General features: G+C 39.9%; 3 protein-coding genes and 1 long non-coding RNA gene across 11 annotated transcripts; 3 read left to right on the top strand and 1 right to left on the bottom strand.

Moving 5' to 3' along the window:
- The first annotated feature begins 437 nt into the window (after positions 1-437).
- rnf207b (ring finger protein 207b) lies at positions 438-6,633 on the top strand. 7 transcript variants are annotated; one of them, XM_084680875.1, is made up of 18 exons: positions 438-529; positions 819-1,009; positions 1,888-2,020; positions 2,114-2,258; positions 2,402-2,483; positions 2,594-2,669; positions 3,015-3,080; positions 3,311-3,357; positions 4,267-4,339; positions 4,429-4,497; positions 4,584-4,652; positions 4,767-4,891; positions 4,990-5,167; positions 5,260-5,445; positions 5,521-5,572; positions 5,660-5,777; positions 5,952-6,056; positions 6,141-6,633. In XM_084680875.1, exons 2-18 carry the CDS (start codon positions 819-821, stop codon positions 6,301-6,303), a joined length of 1,878 nt encoding a protein of 625 aa, XP_084537001.1. In that variant the 5' UTR covers positions 438-529; the 3' UTR covers positions 6,304-6,633. The 7 variants fall into 7 exon arrangements, with proteins under 7 accessions (XP_084537001.1, XP_084537000.1, XP_084536999.1 ...); XM_084680874.1 differs by having other exon boundaries at positions 3,015-3,140; positions 6,162-6,633; XM_084680873.1 differs by having other exon boundaries at positions 3,015-3,140; positions 6,144-6,633.
- Positions 6,634-6,749: 116 nt separating this feature from the next.
- On the bottom strand, positions 6,750-10,588 carry icmt (isoprenylcysteine carboxyl methyltransferase). 2 transcript variants are annotated; one of them, XM_084680878.1, is made up of 6 exons: positions 10,552-10,587; positions 10,343-10,428; positions 9,861-9,949; positions 9,493-9,662; positions 8,878-9,095; positions 6,750-8,613 (listed from the first exon to the last, which is right to left on the bottom strand). In XM_084680878.1, exons 1-6 carry the CDS (start codon positions 10,559-10,561, stop codon positions 8,431-8,433), a joined length of 756 nt encoding a protein of 251 aa, XP_084537004.1. In that variant the 5' UTR covers positions 10,562-10,587; the 3' UTR covers positions 6,750-8,430. The 2 variants fall into 2 exon arrangements, with proteins under 2 accessions (XP_084537004.1, XP_084537003.1); XM_084680877.1 differs by having other exon boundaries at positions 10,343-10,588.
- Positions 10,589-11,628: 1,040 nt separating this feature from the next.
- Positions 11,629-15,734, top strand: abtb1 (ankyrin repeat and BTB (POZ) domain containing 1). Its single transcript, XM_084681252.1, has 12 exons — positions 11,629-11,872; positions 12,296-12,358; positions 12,532-12,587; positions 12,683-12,827; positions 12,992-13,151; positions 13,357-13,402; positions 13,513-13,629; positions 13,723-13,835; positions 14,149-14,247; positions 14,347-14,514; positions 14,643-14,843; positions 15,018-15,734. The coding sequence occupies exons 1-12, from the start codon at positions 11,817-11,819 to the stop codon at positions 15,222-15,224; spliced, it is 1,431 nt and encodes a 476-aa protein (XP_084537378.1). The 5' UTR covers positions 11,629-11,816; the 3' UTR covers positions 15,225-15,734.
- A 1,114-nt stretch (positions 15,735-16,848) lies between these two features.
- Positions 16,849-18,308, top strand: LOC146252212 (uncharacterized). Its single transcript, XR_014732161.1, has 3 exons — positions 16,849-16,898; positions 17,000-17,086; positions 18,120-18,308. It is a non-coding gene; the product is annotated as an uncharacterized LOC146252212 (long non-coding RNA).
- Positions 18,309-18,577: the final 269 nt, after the last annotated feature.

Genomic DNA, 18,577 nt, shown 5'->3' with positions numbered 1-18,577 from the left:
TCTTACCGGTGCTCGATTCTATGTTGCCCTGGTTTTGGATTGTGCTCTTAACAAAGTTGACATTTTTTATTATTATTTTTTACTTTACATGGTATGTATTGGTCATACATTCCAACATGGCAGATTCTCTTTACTAATTACACTAAATCAGCTGAAATTCACATTTAGTTAAATATAAATTAACACCTTTGTGTATTTAATTATTGTAGGGTGTAGATTATTAGTTAATAGTAATTTGATCATTCAGTTTAGCCTACTGATGGACAAAAAGAATTGGACAGCGGGTCTGTTTCTGCCATGTCCCAGAGGGTGCCTGTGGGATTAGAGAGGTGGAAAGTATGTTGGTCACTTGTTGACAGATGAGAGGTGTTGCCTCTTTTGTCATTTACTTACTGTTCTATGGACACACTTTTGTTCATACCCCCACCACACTGTAACTGCTGGGTACTACCATGGCTACGCTTTGACGTCAGTGACCCTCTGCATATCTGTCATTCCTGCTTGGGACTGAAGACAGGACGGTTGCAAGGTAAAGAACCAGGTTTACTTGTATATTTTTTTGTAACAAAACTGTTTATGTTGTTGAAGGGACGTTTACTATGCCTTTTTTTATAACAAAGAAGTAATATGCTGGTTTGTGTTACAGATTTATATGGAAAGGTTCAAGTACCATGTTTATTATCTGTATCCACAGTATAGCACTGTTCATGAATCAAATAGGTGTTTTTATGGCCGAAACAGGACCTGCTGCTTACTTATAATAAGAAGCTTATCATAATGTATCTGATAATCCATTTCTGAGGGATGCTGTATTTCAGATGTCTGGAGGAATCTTCTGCCCTTTGGAAAACCTATATGATCCAGACAGTGCCAATTGCCACCCTTTGGTGTGCCACTTGTGCCATGAGCAATACGAACACCCCTGTCTTCTTGACTGTTACCACACCTTCTGTGCCAGCTGTCTGCGAGGCAGGGCGGTGGAGGGACGCCTCAGTTGTCCTCTCTGTGGGTAAGTCAAATAGGTCCAAAGTAAAAACATTTAGTTATAGGGGTATAGGAGGTTTGTATGAATGAAGCATCATCTGAGGATGATTTATGTCTGTAAAATACTGTAATTACTTTGGCAATTTGAAGTGTCATGTCCATTACTATCAATGTAAATAATTTCCTATGATTCATCTTAGTTTTTGTTGACATTGTTAACATTGTGATTCTGTGTATGATACAACACAAAGTGATGGTTGGGGTTTCGCTCCTGGCAAACTTGCTCTGCATGACTGATTTTTTTTTGTGACTTTTTCAAAACTTTAGGTTTTAATATGTTTAGTACAGGTTTGAATTAGTTATGCTTGAGAACCTGCCTGTGTCTTCTGTGTTGACCTGAGCAAATGATATTGTTGTATGCGTCAGAGACCTATGTATATTCCCCATACAACCACAGTGGTGATCAGTGTCTTGTTTCAGTAAGTAAATACGTTGTTTATTTAATGGCTGCAAATGATTCTATACATGTGCTTTCTTAGAGCACCTAAATTACCTATTTATTTATATTTAGCATTAGCATTTAGCATTTAATTAGCAGTGTGTGTTGCTATTTTTGTCAGTGACATCAAACAGTGTGATGCTATTTGTGGCCACGTTTCCATGGATGGGGAAATACTTGGTAATCGGAGTGGATAGTAGATGTAAAGCTGAGAACAATGGCACAATAGCTGTACAACAGCTGCAAAGCAATATCCTTCTCTATATAGCCAAATAATAATTTAATAGAACAAGCCTTTCTAGGTTCACTTGTTTCACTGCACCTTGCTAATATGCAGGATGTCACTGTACAAGGACATCCATTGTTCATCAGAAATTTAAATGATCATGTTCTTTCATGTACAGGCAACAGTCCAGTGTAAAAGGCTTTAGTGCTTTGCCTCCGGAGGACCGTCTTTTGAAGTTCCTGGTGGATAACTCTACGGATTGTGAGGAGACTGTTCAGTGTTCCAACTGTGACCTGGAGTGCAAAAAACAGGTGTTGACATACATTTACGCAACGTTTCTGTCTAAGGGCTTTTCAACTTTTCAAATCTGGAACACCGATCCTATATATTTTTGGTGTTGACAGGATGTGGATACCATGTATTATTGCAACACTTGTAGCCAACCGCTGTGTGGAGAATGTAAGGAAAGCACCCACAAAGCCAAGATGTTCTCCCGTCATGAGATTGTCTCCCTGGCCAAGCGCACAAAGGAGGCCCACAAAAAGTGCTGTGAGTATAAACTCCCGTCATTTTATTCACAAATATGTTGTTTTCGAAAAAGTAGATGGATTATGTTACGAAGCTTCTTAATTACAGTTCTGTTCTCCAGAAAGTCTAATTCTACATTGTGAATTGTATCTTTTTTCCAATAGCCCTCCATGAGGAACTGTACATTATGTTTTCCACAGAGAAGAAGTCAATGTTATGCATCAACTGTTTCAGAGACATGCAAGTGTATGTGGATGCATTTGTGTGTAACTTTTTCCTATTTACTACTGCGTATGTACAGTATGTAGTGTCCATACATTCATGTTTCTATATGTGTGTGTCGGTCTTCCATAAAGGGAAAGCAGGGCACACTGCATTGATATTGAAACGGCATATATGCAAGGCTGTGAAAAACTGGACCAGGCCGTCCTAGTAAGTGTACCCTTTAATGCAAAGTTATCATTTGTAACCCATTTTCTTAACTTGTGGAATTAGGTAAATTACATTTCAGCATGATCGGCCCAGGTATCTCACCAGAAAAGTGCACGTGCCATGTAGGCTGAGGCCTTACAGCGGCGTCCTGGGTTCGAATCTGGCCTTGGCCCTTTGCTACATGTATTCCCCCATCTTTCTTCATGCCTTTCCTATCATACTTAACTTCCAATAAAGCATGGAAATGCCAACAAACATTTTGCTTGATCCAACAAGTGTTGTTTGCATCAACCTTGGCCAGACTGCAGCGCAATGTTCTCATATTGTAAAATCTGTTTGTTACAGGCGGTGAAGGAACTGCAAACCTCAGCCAGGGAGGCCATTGTTCTGCTCAAGGCAATGATAGGAGAGGTCCGTGCCAATGTGGAAGAGGAGGAGAATGCCATAAGTACTCTTTTTAACAACATGCAGGTGTGAAACCAGGGCTTGTTTTGATGAATGCACATAACTGAAAATGAACCCTGGTTTATTTCAATTTAGAAGCAGCTTTGTTTCACAACTCAGTTCTACCACAAGAGGTCACTCTTTTTAACCTTTCTAAAAGTGTGTGGATGATTTTTAATACTGATTTTTATTCTAAGGAAAAATTGGCAGAGAGAAAGAAAATCCTCCTGAAAGCAGCACAAAGGTAAGAATAAATAGATTCCATAACAGCAATAGTAATCTGGCATAGAGTATCATTCAATGGAGCAGAATACAGTTACATTATTACATATTAATGGAGTCAGATGGCTGAGCGGTGAGGGAGTCGGGCTAGTAATCAGAAGGTTGCTGGATCGATTCCCCGCTGTGCCAAATGACGTTGTGTCCTTGGGCAAGGCACTTCACCCTACTTGCCTCGGGGGGAATGTCCCTGTACTTACTGTAAGTCGCTCTGGATAAGAGCGTCTGCTAAATGACTAAATGTAAAATGTAAATGTAAATATACTTCTATATATCTATATACAATAAAAGACATAGGGAAATATACAACAATTACAACAATATTACTTAAAACATCCTCAAACTATTTTGGATGTTCCAGACTATCATTGTTTGAATAAAACGAGAGTACCCGTCATTAGTCATTCCATGGTTTCCATTAGCAATTATAAATTACTGCAACCTAATGTTCTCTCGAAGCAGGAAATAAAGCCCGATAGTACAGTATGACATCGATACAGGGCATCTTGTGCCTGCCTGTCTCCCATGTATCCTGTTACACATTTAAAGATCTTGCCATTTTAGCGGCGTATCCTTACTCCCCATTCCATACAAGATCTGTCTGGCCACAGGCCAGAATAGATCAAGAATACAGATAAAAGCCAAATCAATTATCATGTGTCAGATGTTGTTTATGTGAAGACTGCATGGCTCTACATTCAAAACCAGTATCAAATGTGCACAGCAATTAATAGCATGGCAGAGGCTATACAAAAGGCATGGATGTAGATCAAATGAAAATAAAAATATGTTTGTCATTTGATGTGGCATACAGTATGCCAGCTGTCTGGAAAGTAAAATCCATGCAATTCAAACTCTTCACTGTTTTTAACAGTCAGCATGAGGAGAAAGAAAGAGCTTTTAAAGAACAGCTGTCTCACTTGGCCGCCCTACTACCTACTCTACAGGTAATGTGTCTAAACTGGCTTTGAAAGTGCCGCACTGAACATCCAGCATCCATTTTTCACAAACCATTTGTCGTCACTTAAACCTACAGGTTCATCTAGTCACCTGTTCTGCATTCCTAAGTTCAGCCAACAAGTTTGAGTTTCTAGACATGGGTTATGTAAGTGTAGTCCAATGCATACACTGACAGTTTGGATCGCGTATTAGTAATACATTTATTTAACTGACAGACTCGATCATTTCTAGCAACTTATGGAACGTCTCAAAAAGATTGTAAAGCTGCCACACAGACTGAGACCTGCACAAAGTAGCAAGGTACTCAACACTGACTTTGTAACTGAAGAAATCAATCATGTATATAAGTATAGTGTGTATTTTTACTACTCTCCATACGTACTTTGTGCTTGGTTATTTTGTCCTCTGGTTTAGATAAACACAGAGTATCGGTCAGAGTTTGCCCGCTGCCTGGAGTCTCTGTTGCTACTAGGCCAAAGACGCTCTGTGTCAATGACTGGTGGTGTGTCTGGTTTGGGGTTAAGCAATGCCAGTGGTCTGTAAGTAGCACTGTACCTTTTGAAATACGTTTTTTATTCCACCTTGAGATACATGTATAGCTCCAATGAAATCCCTGATGTCCCCCTGGTCCACTCAGCCTGCAATCTTCCCTGTCTGTGGCCTGCCACTCCCCTGCCATCAGTGACATGTCCCTGGGATCCTCAGCAGTAAGGAAGCCTACTGCCCATCGCTACATCAGCACCAAGGTCCTCCTGTCGGAGGGTGGGGACACTCCCTTTACCGATCACTGTTGCAACTATGAGAACAGCTACAAGGTGAGGCCAACTAGACGTCATAGCTACGATCTCATTTAGAATGAGAACAGATGAGATTTTCATTCCTGCTGTGTTTTTATTTCTGTGAGCAGAGGCTACAGACTGTGATCCAACAGCTGAAGGACCAGGTTCAGGAAACCCACAGAGATCTGACCAAGCACCACTCACTTATCAGGAAAGACACCATGGCTGAGATCCTGGACCACTCTATACAGATGGACAGACAGATCTCTGCTGAGTACTCCTCTGTGGAACTCATGAGGGCCATATTTGAGGAGGTAAGATGTTGTGTTTTTATTGTAACCTAGCACACACTGACAAGGCTCATCTCCTATTTCTACTTCCTCATCCAGATCTGGGAAGAAACATATCAGAGGGTTGTGAATGAACAGGAAATATATGAAGGTAAAACTAACTGATCCTTTTTTTTTCTTCTAAACCATAAACCAAACAGGGTTAAATAATCATTATGTGTGTCTGGTCTGATTCCAGCTCAACTTCACGATCTGATGCAACTAAAGCAGGAGAACAGTTACCTGACTACTATTGCTAAGCAAATTGGCCCCTACATTAGTTCAATTGCCAAGGTGAAGGAACGACTGGAACCAAGGTATCCAAGCAGCGCAACCTCCGATGAACCACATGGGATCATTACTATGCTTCCTTAAATGTTGTCACTATCTAATAAGATGAGTTAGTCAAGAGACTAATATCTGTTAAACTATGTACTTGTATAACTTTTGTGGAAGTTTGGTCTCTATTCATGATTCCTTTACCATCGCAGACTAAATGGTCCTAAGGAGCTAAAAGATGACCGCACAGAGGCCATGCTGAAGATCTATGAGGACAGTACGATGGCCACAATGGCCACTGATACACAACACAACAGGTAATATACTGTATGTCGACGACAACATGAGCTAATCCATAATTTTAATGGGACAGTGCATGCAGTAACCATTATTTACTGCAGCAGGAATGACTTCTCCAACAGGGATGACCTCTCCTTTGTCACTGATGACAACTGCATTATCAGCAACCCATCAGATGAGGCCTTGTTTAAGAACAAGGATTTCTATTGTTCAGGGAAGCAGAATACGATGGAGACTGCCAGTTGGATAGAGATGTCCTTCTAGCACAGCAGAACCATGCAACTAGATAGCTGCACATAACATATTTTCAAAATTACCTTTCATGTAATATGGTGTCAGAGTATTAGCCTAATTTAAGGTAACACTTCTCCTTACGTAAGCATGAGATATGTAACTAACTAAATAGCAACACCTTACAATGTTGTAGTAACCTAGAAACTGTTCAGTGATTATACTGTTTTACATTGATCAATTAAGAGTATAGGTTATTACAAAAGTAGAACAAAATGTGGGGAAAGAGGACTTCCATGTGGCAAATAGACAGCTGAAGCTTGTGTTAAAGTACAAATAAAGATCAATGTTAACTTCCCATAATGGTATAATTTTCAAGAACTATAATGTACCTCAATTAAAAGACACAGAGAATTACACTGTAAGGAATGGTAGGGTAACAGTGACTTATGAAATATATTGCACTCCACTAAAACACCTTTATCTTCTAAGAAATGTTTTATTTTTTATAAGTGTTTATTCATAGAACAGTGTTGCTCAGTACACGTTTAGTCATGTGAATAAATGCACAGTAACCACTCCAAAACAGACACTATTAGTAATCTGCAGGTACAATTCTCTTGTATTCTCTTTATGCTGTAGCACTGCAAAACCACAGCCATTATTTTAGGTGCACCATGCTTGGCGCAGCTAACCATTATATCAGAAGCCAACTAGATGTGCTTTTATATTAATTATAGATGCTTTCAATTAGGATTTCATATATCCCACACTTTTCAGTGCTATTCACAAATAACTGTGCTGGACAGTCTTGTCAAGCACTCTGTCAGACACACATGCACACACTTTCTGGTCCATACAGTCTGGGCACCAAGTGGAGGGCAGAGGTGAGCTTTCAGCCACACTCAGGTGAACCTGAGTCATGCAGCAGTTCAGGTGTGAGTCAAATTGAGGTGAGCTTGTTGGTATGGAAACAACCTCAGCTCTCAAAACTCCTCAGCCGTAGGAATGCTTCTTTTGGTGTTTTAATACACAGTGAGTGTAAGGAGACACAAATAAATTAATGAAGGGTCGACATAACTTCTAGATAAACAAGACACTATTGCTGTGGTACGTAAAGAAAAATTATTATTTTTTAAATGTTCTGCTACCACAATCCTTCTGCTACAAGTGTAGAGATAAAACACATGAGGCAGCAGGGGGAGGAGGGATGGGGGGAGTTTTGTCATGGGGTGACCTTATTCAACTTAAAGTGCTTTGAGACCCAAGAATGAACCAGAACTGCGTATGTCTATATGTGGATGTTATCAATCATTTATAGTGGACACGCTTGATTAATTATCCATTTGTTCCGGCTTATTATTTTTTACAGAAGTCTGTGATAAACATTTATACAAAAAAAAAACGGAATAGATTGTCAATGTTTGTTTCTGTAATCCACAAACTCAGAACTTCATACATATCAGATCTTATTGATTCCCAAACCACAAAGCAAAAATGTGTGATTGTGCAGCTGTGTCTGAATATGTAGGCTGTAATTTCATTGTGTATTACTGCACAAACTGAATAAATTGTATTTATTGTGAATCACTAGTGGGGAATATTATGCTGTAAACTGTAAAGCCCAATAGTGAAATCTCTTTAGACACCAAAAGGATGAGCAACACCAGACACTCAACCAGGCTTATTACAGCAATTCTGATTCAGTAACCAAAGCTAAAATCAATGCAGGATCTACTGCATGTACTCAACTGGTCTGGAAGGACAACAGAAAAATGTGCATTTCTATTAGCATCCAGCAATTGCAGATGTCAGAAAATGTCACCAAAACACAGAACTTCAAATGTCTATTTAGACAAACCAAACAAAATACTGCAGAACAGAAGTGGTCCACAGTATGTGTGGACAAACATACTTTTTTTTTTTTTTTTTTTTTTATCCTGTCCAAACCATATCAAACCATTGCAACTGCTGAAGTAATGGGGGAAAATATTATGAGGGCTCTATTGACCACCATGACTATAGGTGTCAGGGCCTCCATGAGTTCTATGCCCACAGGGGCGGCCGGGGGGGGGGGGGGCAAAGCCACACGCTGACCAGGGCTGCCCCTCAGAGTGCCTGACTGCTCATGTTTATATGTCCAGGACCCATCTTGTTCACCTAGGATCCGACACGTATGCCTGAGATAAACGGCAGGCCGGTAGACACCTTCTTCTTGTACTCAAGGTAGTCCTCCCCGAAGAAATGTATGAGAGAGATCTCTTCCTCTTCGATACGTTCACGGAAGAAACGCCAACTAGCTAGTGTATATCCCGCTATGCAAACTGGATTGCACAACATCACCTGAAACATAAAATCATTGAAAATATATTAGTAGTGAACATTGTTTAATGGTTCGCTGTTGAAATGTTGGGGGGAAAGGTTCCATTAGTTTATTTTGTGGCATATTATTTAATGGAGGTAAAGAATGACTCAAGTTCATATAACCAATAAAAGCAGGCCTTTGACATACAGCGATAAATCTGAGCTTGACATTGTCATAATGGATAGTTTGTGTGAGATGGTTGGTGGTATGAACAAGCTTATCAATTAGCCTGGTAGCCACACCTGTGTGCCAATGCTCCAATAGAACCAGCCCACGTAGGAGGGGTGTCTGAAAAAGGAGTACACCCCGGTGGTGACCAACACGTGGCTCTGGGCCTTCTCGTTCTGGACTATGTGGTTGAAGTTGGAGCCGGCAGTCAGCATGGCAGACTTGCGCAGGCCCTCCCCACACATCACCATGAGAAGTCCCACCACACTGACCCAGGTCTGCTGCTTCAGCTCTGAGAAAGAAGAACATCAGTGAACTCAGCGTGACATTTGCAATAGAGGGATTCTTTCCACTGTAGTGTCAACATGACCTTTCTCTCCAAGCTACCAAGAGGATCCATCAGTTCAACATGAACATCTTAGTATATGAGATGAGAGTCTGAATTAGGTCACTAAGTTATAGATGGTTGTTGACATGAAAGAAAATCAAGCACACTGACTAACTTATGACACAAATGGAAATTCCATACTTTTCTATGGTCATATTTGCTCAAAATGAAATAAGGAAATTTACATACTTTCCATGCATATACTTCTAGTTGTAAACAACTACAAAGACCTAAGAAGCGCAACTGAAAGCAATGTTTAGTTGATTTATAAAAAAGGAAATTAGCATTGCCATAAAGTTACCTGGTACAGTCAGCTTCTCTATGGTGAATTCCACCCATGAGGACACAGCAGCCAAGGTGTACTCCACACTGTGGTTGAGCAGGAAGGAGTCCAGGGACAGACTATGAGGGTTAATGATGGCTGTTACCAAGTACTCAGAGTAGTGGAAGAAAGACAGGGAGCACATGTACCTGCAATCATACAAGTGCATTAGCGGAAATTCTCTCAGACACTCTTAGCAGCTCACATTTCCATTGCCTGGAAGTACCAACATTACGTTAATGCAATGTTGAGGTATTAATGGCACTGATACATTGTCAGCACTACAATGCTGATACAATATATATTCTCTGTGTGTGTGTGTGTGTGTACATTGTTTGTTTACATACCAGCCAAAATGTGTCCATGTCGTCTGGGAACAGCTAATTGTCAAGCCACACCCAAATGTAAAACCAAGAAAGCATGCTCTTACAGCAACCTACGGAAAAAGGAAGTAAAGTTGCATGTACCAAGCTAAAGAGAGCATTTGCCCACGAGCAACACACACGCTAGATGTGTATAGCAGTAAAAAATGAAATAAATCTCTCCCATTATGCCAACCAGGTACCAACAATTTGGTAGAAATCCAGGATACGTTAACAACAACAGCCTTAGCTAGTCATTTGGTTAACACCTCTATCTTTAGCTCATCATGTTGACAGCTGTCTCTATCCTATTCAAGTAATAGGATTAGCCCTCACAAAAGGTACCTAGCTAGCTACGTTATTACGTTAAACTAGTAGCCGTCAAGCAATACATTTTCGAAGTGCGGCACGTTGATGTTTGGAAATGTAGCTTGAAAACTGGTTAATATTTAGCTAGGTATGCTTACCTTATAGAGAGGTCCCTTGTATATGATCAGCAAGAGGCCATTGATAACAGCTATGTACACAGAAATAGCTATTTTCCCCCTTGTTTCTGTAAGATAGTCAAATACCCAGTCAAGATGTCCAAAGAATGTTCTGATAAGGGGAATTATAACCACACCGAGTCCTAAGGTAAAGCTTATAATACTTATTCTTCCCTCTAAAACCAACTTACTGCCTGCCATGTTGAAAATCTTGCAACCTCTAGTGAGTTCTCGCGACCTTTCAAAATCCAACGTGATGTTATTGTGGGAGATTTGTATTTTGTTAAGGAGACGCTGGAGCGCGCTGTTCTGCGCGTCTTAAAAAAGTTTTACAGTTCTATGATTGGAACATCTGCTTAGCCACTAGCGTCTGTAATTAAATTCACAGTGTTAGGTGTAAACTATGTCCGCGACACACTTCTACTGCCTACTAGAGATTGACTAACAAACACACCTGCAGTTTGACAGGTACACATGGCATGAGCCATAACTTTAAAGGTATCTGTCATCAACATCAACCCAAACAGATTTGCTGTGACTTTGATGGTAATTCAAGGACTGCAAGATTGACAGTTTGACAACTTTGAAGCAATTGTGTCAAATTGTAATTTCCGGTTAGGAAGGTGTCACATGCATGAAACTTAAATGGAAAACAAGGCCTACCCTGTAATGCACCCCCCTATTAAATTTCCGTTCCGTATATCCCAGCATCAAATGATTCTTACACTGAGGGGACTAATATGAGTGACCAGAGTCTGTTTCAGGCATGTAACACTTTCCTAGTCAGAGTTAACAGGGGGTGCATTTGGTGGCAAGAATTAATACAAACACACGTGAACCTATACATTAGTATGAAGAGCCATGTGAAATGCTTTAAACCTGCTAAACAAAATACATTTCTTTTGGTAATCATAGCTGTGGTATATTTCCTCAGAATGTGATGTCGTGGAGCAAGAGTGTTGGTTCGCGTTCGTTAGGCTACTATACGGTTTGAATGACGAGTTTTAAAGATTTTGTGATGAAAATGACATCTGTTATCTACACAGATAACAGACATTCTTCTCTTTAATTCTATAACAAAGAAAGTATAATGTAAGACATCTGTCTCCTCCCAGTTTGGTTGCAATACCAAGACGAAATCCTTCACTCTGATTCCGAGTGGTTCGCGCTCGCTCCCCCCGCGAGGGGGTGCCTCTCATGGAAGCCGTGCATCTGATGGCACAACACCGGAAAACAGATTGTTTTGGATCCGCCCTCGTCTAGTCACGTGACTTATTAATAGACGCGTCAACCAACGTCAGCCAAAAATCTATGATACTAGCGATCAACACATTAGCTAAACTCACCCTAAAAACAAATAATTATTTTTTTGTAAGCCAAGTTAACAATTTACCTTTCACCTGTCCACTAGACAGGCCGATTCAATGCATTACAGAGATTCTAAAACGTTGCGGAGATGGACGCATACGATTTGTTTACAAGTTGCAGAAAGGGCGACATTTGGAGAGTCAGGTACATTTATGCTTAGTTGGGTTTGAGCTAGCTAGCTAATATCTGTGCCAAATGCATAAGAAGCATTTTGCCTTGTGTTAACTTTTCAAATAAGAATTGTAGCTTGCTGGCTTTGCTATGTTTCACAAAAGTGTTTGTAGCTAGCATGCATACTGTCATGCTAGTTAAGTAGGCTACATACACTAGTTAAGTAGGTCAAGTGTTAAATAAGTCCCATCCTGACTTGCAAAAAATAAATCCAAGCAAGTAATGATTGCAATTTGTGTTAGGCAGAGTTCCGACATAGGATTTGTTTGATCTAATAAGTATGTATTCACTAGATTTCTTTTCACAAACTTTGAATTATTGTGGATGGTTAGTAAACTTGTTGACACTTAGGGCTTTCTATGTTTGCAGCTATTGTAGTTAATATATTTTTTACAGGTACCTTGTTGAACAAAGAGATGTGGAACTCAATGTAAGGGATAAATGGGACAGCACCCCACTGTAAGTATCATTGTCAGAGGATGCATCATCATAAGTCATCTGTCAGGTGCATAGATTGTTACATTTAGCATGTAAACCTGTTGGGTTAGTAACCATTTATGGTTACTAACTGGTTACCATTTATGGTTACTAACCTTTAATGTTTGTTTGATTACACCATTCTGGTTCCACAGCTACTATGCCTGTCTCTGTGGCCATGAGGAACTAGTCCAGTACATGTTGGCTAATGGTAAGTTGGAAACCTATAGACAAAATATACACAAAAAGGAGAAATAATGGATTGGGCATGCCACATGTCAAGTTGTTGTCCTTCTTTACATACAGGAGCTAAGTGTGAAGCCAACACATTTGATGGTGAGAGGTGTATGTATGGCTCTCTGAATGACTCCATACGACGTCTGCTCAAGGAGTACAAGTGTATCACAGCCAAAACCATGCAGCGGGACTATTATGACCACTTTCTAAACATGTAAGGAGTTAAGGCCCCCTTGTTATTTAAAATACTTATTAAGTCTGTGGTTGGCAGGTTGGCAGTTTTTCCCATCATCCTCAACCCTGATTACTCTCTATTTCTCTTACTCAATCACTCTCACATGCACACACACACATCCCATTCCATCTATCTGTACTCAGGCTGCTGGAGCAAGGTCAGTTCAGTGATGTTACGTTCCTGGTTCATGGCGAGACGTTCCATGCTCACCGCTGTGTGCTCAGTGCCCGCTCCGAGTACTTCTCTGCCATGTTTGAGACCAAATGGAACGGGAAGAACATGATCGCCCTCAAACATCCACTGGTAGGTGTCATGTTCCATCAGCCTCCCCTTGAATGGCATGACTGCATTTGGTTGATCTTTAAAAACTGTTATCATATAGTATTACTGGTATTATTAATAATTGTATTTATATTGAATCACAATTAAATTGTAATTTTCAATAATATTTGTTTTTTAATCATTGGTATGCTAAAAATTTAATGTTTGTAAATATTGCCTGTTTCAGATCAACCCGGCAGCATTTGGGGCCATCCTGCAATATATTTACACAGGTAAGACTCTACCAAGGGATCTGTGAAGCTGCTTTTTTTCCAATTAGATGTTGTTAAACTATATTTGCATTGCCATATTTCTGACACTGTCTTATTATATCCATTTTAAGGACGTATGGATATTGATGTGAGCCATGTTGAGGACTGCAAACGACTGGCCAAGCAGTGCAAAATGGTAGACCTTATTGACGAACTGGAGAGCAAATGCAAACAAGTTTATGGGTTTGGTAAGCCCGTCCCCCCAACTGCTTTTTTCTCTGTTAAAGTACCTTTTATAGGCATGTGTGAGGATTTATGGGGTGATTCTCTGGCTCCCATAGTGTCCAATAAGCCTGGAACCTGTGTGAAGGTGCTCACTCTGGAGCCTCAGAACTGCCAGCTTCAGGGGGAAATGGCTCTGCTTGCAGACTGCGCTGTCCCGTCAGAGCTCAGAGTAAGATTGCCATCATGACTGTGACCTTTAATTAGCAATTTTGTGTGCATGATGACAATCAAGCATGCACAATCCAAAGTCACTGGAGTTGTTTGTTGGGCATTTGAGGGGAATAATTTAATGAGTTGGCAAGCTGTAATTCTCTGGGATAATGTTTTTAAAATGTGTAAACACTTGCATGTGATTTATTTGCCTATAGTGTAAATAAAACAGCATCCACATATTTTGATTTAGAAGTTATTAAATATATTGCCAATGTAAAATAGTTTTCTCATTGGAGTATATGGTCCTTGTTTTTTTATTTTTTCTCCAGGCTGGATTTGGTGAGCTTCCCTTTAACAGAATCGACAACTTTCCTGATTACGCTGACATATGCTTCCGGGTTGAAAGTTTTAATTTCCTGTGTCATAAGGTATGCATTGTGTGCTATCACAAAGGGCACGGCACATTGGATATGACATCATATCATAAACTGATTATTTCCACACCTCACCTACATGTCTGTGTCTAGGCTTTTTTCTGTGGACGTAGTGACTATTTCAAAGCCTTGCTGGAGGACCACTTCAGTGAGGGAGAAATGATGCAATCCCAGCCCAGCACCCCAGTTCTCACACTCCACAACATCCCCCACAACATCTTTATCTGCCTCCTCTACTACATCTACAGCGATGACACAGATGTTAGTTGGCCTTCACAACCACAAAGCTTTACCTAGATCAGATATGAATTACTACCTTGTTGCTTTCAGAGTATATAATGCAGAGTATGTCTGATTGTGTTGTCCGTCTTCTGTGTGTGCATGTCCAGCTGACTACAGAGAACGTGTATGATGTGCTGTGTGTGGCTGACATGTACCTGCTCCCGGGCCTGAAGCGCCTGTGTGGTAAGACCCTGGCCCAGACACTGTGTGAGGACAACGTAGTGTACATATGGAAAACAGCCAGGCTCTTCCGCCTGTCCCGTCTGGAGGACCAGTGTACAGAATACATGGCCAAGATCATAGAAAAGGTCAGTGAGTCTTTGTCACCACACTCTAGAACTTTGCAGAACACCCATGTCATATTTGTCTGAGGCCAGTAGAGACACGGTTTCCACTGTGAATGTTTAAAGAAGCTGAAATGCTTAGGAGAAAGTTGAGTGCAATATTTTCTACCTACCATCTAAACCTCTTCTTTGTCTTAGTTGGTTGAACAGGTTGAGTTTGCTGAGATCATCAAAGAGGATGCTGGGGCGGTAGAGGACAGACACGAGACAGACTCCATCCCTCTGGTGGACGACATACGCTTCCACATCGCCAGCAACGTCCAGACCTTCAGCGCCATCGAAGAGGCTAACCAGAAACTGGACGCCTTGGAGAGTCTTCTGTCCAGCATCGGGCTGGAGTGTTAAAGTTGAAGGACCTGGTGATTGTGGGGCTTCCAGCAGGCTAAGATGGCCGAAACAGGGATTTATGTGCATCGGATCCCAGTGTGGAAGGAGAAAGGCTTTATTAAGTGTTTTCTATTAAGTGTCGCTTGTATTGTGAAAGAGAGTTACAGAGAAATATAATACAAAAGAAATATTGATAGATAAAACTGCAGATTTGGTAGTTGTAGTATATTTCATATACCAATTGATGTGGTAAACTCTTGCCACAAAAAGCACTTCTGAGGTAGCATCTTATTTAATTAATTTGGCAGAATATGAGTGTTATATCATCAAAATCATTATTTATAGTTTTAATTGCTTGCTAATGTTTTTATAAAGTACACATATAATACACATTGTATCATTTAAAATATATGTATTAAGGTATGCTATATCATATAAATACATGTATTCTGTATTGTATGGATAATATATAGCTACATTGCTGAATATAATTTGATTTAAAAGAAAAATAAAGCAGCCTTTCCTCTATTGGTTGTAATGAATGAGAAAGCCTATGATAAGTAATTTTTTAAATGTCAAAACTAAAATCCAAGTGAGAAATGTTCCTTTGCGTTTAAAAAATTAATATGAAAGTGCTTAAGGGCTTTCAGAGTGAGGGTACCCTCAATTAGCTCCGATCTGGTATATCTTAACATTACTTGAGTACACAAAACTGATTTGTCATTTGTAATCCATACTCAACATGGTTACAGGGTCATCTCTGTTGAGAATCACAAGGATACCCCATTTTATTTCCGGGTACAACCTCTACCTGGAAATAAAAATGCTTCTTAAAGCATCAGCATGAGAATAAAGTACAGCACAAACGATAATTTCAAGCATTTCATTTACAGTGTTGCACCTGTGCATATATGATTGATAATTATGACAATCATGATGCAAGTATTATTACAAAAATGTATTTTTACAGGGTAACAGGTCATCTTAACTCTGTTCTTGTTTGGTTCTAACATTCCACTTTGGTGCTTTCTAATATATTTCTATCTCTTAAAATATGAATGTATTTTACATATGTATCGAAACACAAAGTTACCACTGAACAGTTATAGATTGTTTGGCTGTAAAGTGAAATGTAGGGGAAGCTTATATTCAGTGCATAATTTACAGGTAACTATGGGTAACATTTTTTTTTATATACTAATGATTGCAATAGGGTCTAATGGAGGACCCCTAAGAAGTACAATTTAAGTGTGGTAAGCTAACTGACCCACTGTGTTCCCCATTGTAATGTTAGTGATTTCTGATATGTACATCCTATACCAACATGGCAGAAGGTGGTTGAGGACATAGTGGTTTTCTAATGCTTTAATCCTGCATATTGTTACCATTGGTTGTAACAGTGTTTTGGAATTCCAATAAACTTAGTAGTGAAATGAAATATAACAACAACAACAACAACAAGTTTATGTTCATTACATCCTAAAGTTTTATTTAAAATTGATTGACATTCATTCGTCCTCTAACATTAACAGAATGGTGACGTTTGCCACTTCTGCAGTTTCAGCAGGAACCTCAAGATGGCGCCAATCCCCCGTTAATCTTGAAAGTCTGCTTTATCTTGAAGTAAAGATGTTTGTCATTCAGCAAAAACCATTACATGGACACAGACATTTAGCTTGTGTATGTGCAAATGTAAGACATTACCCTTGTTACCAAGGCTTTCTACTCATGAGAAGGAGTCCACGATGGCACTCTGCCTGCAGCTCGACCAGTAACTTGTCTCCTCATTTCAGCCGTAGTTTGTCAGGAGCCCACGAAGGTGTGGAGAAGGTCAACAGGAAGTGAAGGATGGTTATTTGTTTAAGGTGACATAACTCAAGGTTTGTATGTGTGTGTATGTGTGTGCATTGGGAGTTCATTATGTTTCCCCACAAAGGCTTCATTCTTATTTCAAAGGAACACAGAGGTAAGGCAAAATCTATGTCATCATAATGTTCCAAGGCTTTCTTGGTAGTGTCTGGAACAGAAAAGACTTAAAGCACAACAGGGAGTAATTTGTGGCCAAGGCTGAGAAAACATGTTGAAGCATATATCAACCTAAACACCAATTCAATCCATCAGAAGACTAAATCCTTGGCTGTGCTCCAAGAGTCTTTAAGGCTTACATGTTCAAAAGACGAGAGTAAACAACACAATTTGTTACGACCCCAGCGAGTTGCTTTTACACATTCTTTATAGTTGTTTCTAAGCAACTTCCTGGTTCTGGGCTCAGGGGTGATGGGAAAGTTCAGTTTGTCGTCTTATAATACGGCGAGACAAGGGAATCTTTATGAGGCTTAAGCATACCCTTATTAAAAAAAGTTTTTTTATTGAAGAAAATGACCCTACAACTTCATGTCCTCAGACTATATACTGCTTATTCTCTAAATAGAAATGAATCAAGTGATGGGTAAATATGTTTTTGTGCGTCATTGTGTTATGTCCGATCTGACACTGTTCTGTTTTCATTGGAAAGTTACAAGTAATGCATTTTGATGCATTTTTCAGGCATAATAAGAGAGAACCTTGCATATTATTCCTCCACTCCCGAATGCTCTCGTTCTCTCCAAGAGTAAAACAATTGCCATGGCAACAGACATGAAGAGCTGATGGATCAAGAATACCAGAACAAATCTCTGCATCATTTTCATGCTTCCCTATTTTATGGATACCACCCAACATTAGAAGATGAGACAAAAAAACTAAATTAACAGACCCTGGTTATCCAACCATTAATTTACTGATACATAATCATTTGTAACATTGTATTACAAAATAAAAACAAGACAATTGTCTTGAGAAACCGCATGTTGCAGCTATGACCTCACTAGACAGACATTGTGTTCTTTAATAACAACTGCATTTTTCTCACAGTGGTCATGAATCATGCCGAGTAAGAGCGGGCGCTGACATCTCGACCATTCTCTCAAAGACCATTGTTTACCAGAACAATTTCCTAGTGTTTTGAAGCAAAAATGAAGATCAGCAAAGATAGGGACCAAGCAGAGAGGAAGAGGATTACTCCTACCATACCATAAAATGATAACTGTCAAATGTTATAAAGGGTCAAATAAAACAACCAGGATTCTGATTCATCACAGGGCTGACTCATTCTTAAGGCCACAGTGACATTTGCCTCTCCTTGAGGGACAGAGCAGTAAGGAGACCTTAGTCAATGGGTGGGACAAACAGTTCCTTTAAACTCCTGATGTTTCATCCCTTGTACCTTTCTGGTTCACTGTAAAAGCCATAGTCTGCTGGAGTTGGATGCAGAAGGTTATCATGTGACATTACATCCATATTCTGCCCCTCCTCACGGGCTGAGAATACAC

This window comes from Hypomesus nipponensis, chromosome 18 (genome assembly GCF_054491055.1).
Source record: "Hypomesus nipponensis isolate SF chromosome 18, ASM5449105v1, whole genome shotgun sequence".
Classification (NCBI taxonomy): domain Eukaryota; kingdom Metazoa; phylum Chordata; class Actinopteri; order Osmeriformes; family Osmeridae; genus Hypomesus; species Hypomesus nipponensis.
This window is presented reverse-complemented; position numbering and strand designations above follow the sequence as displayed.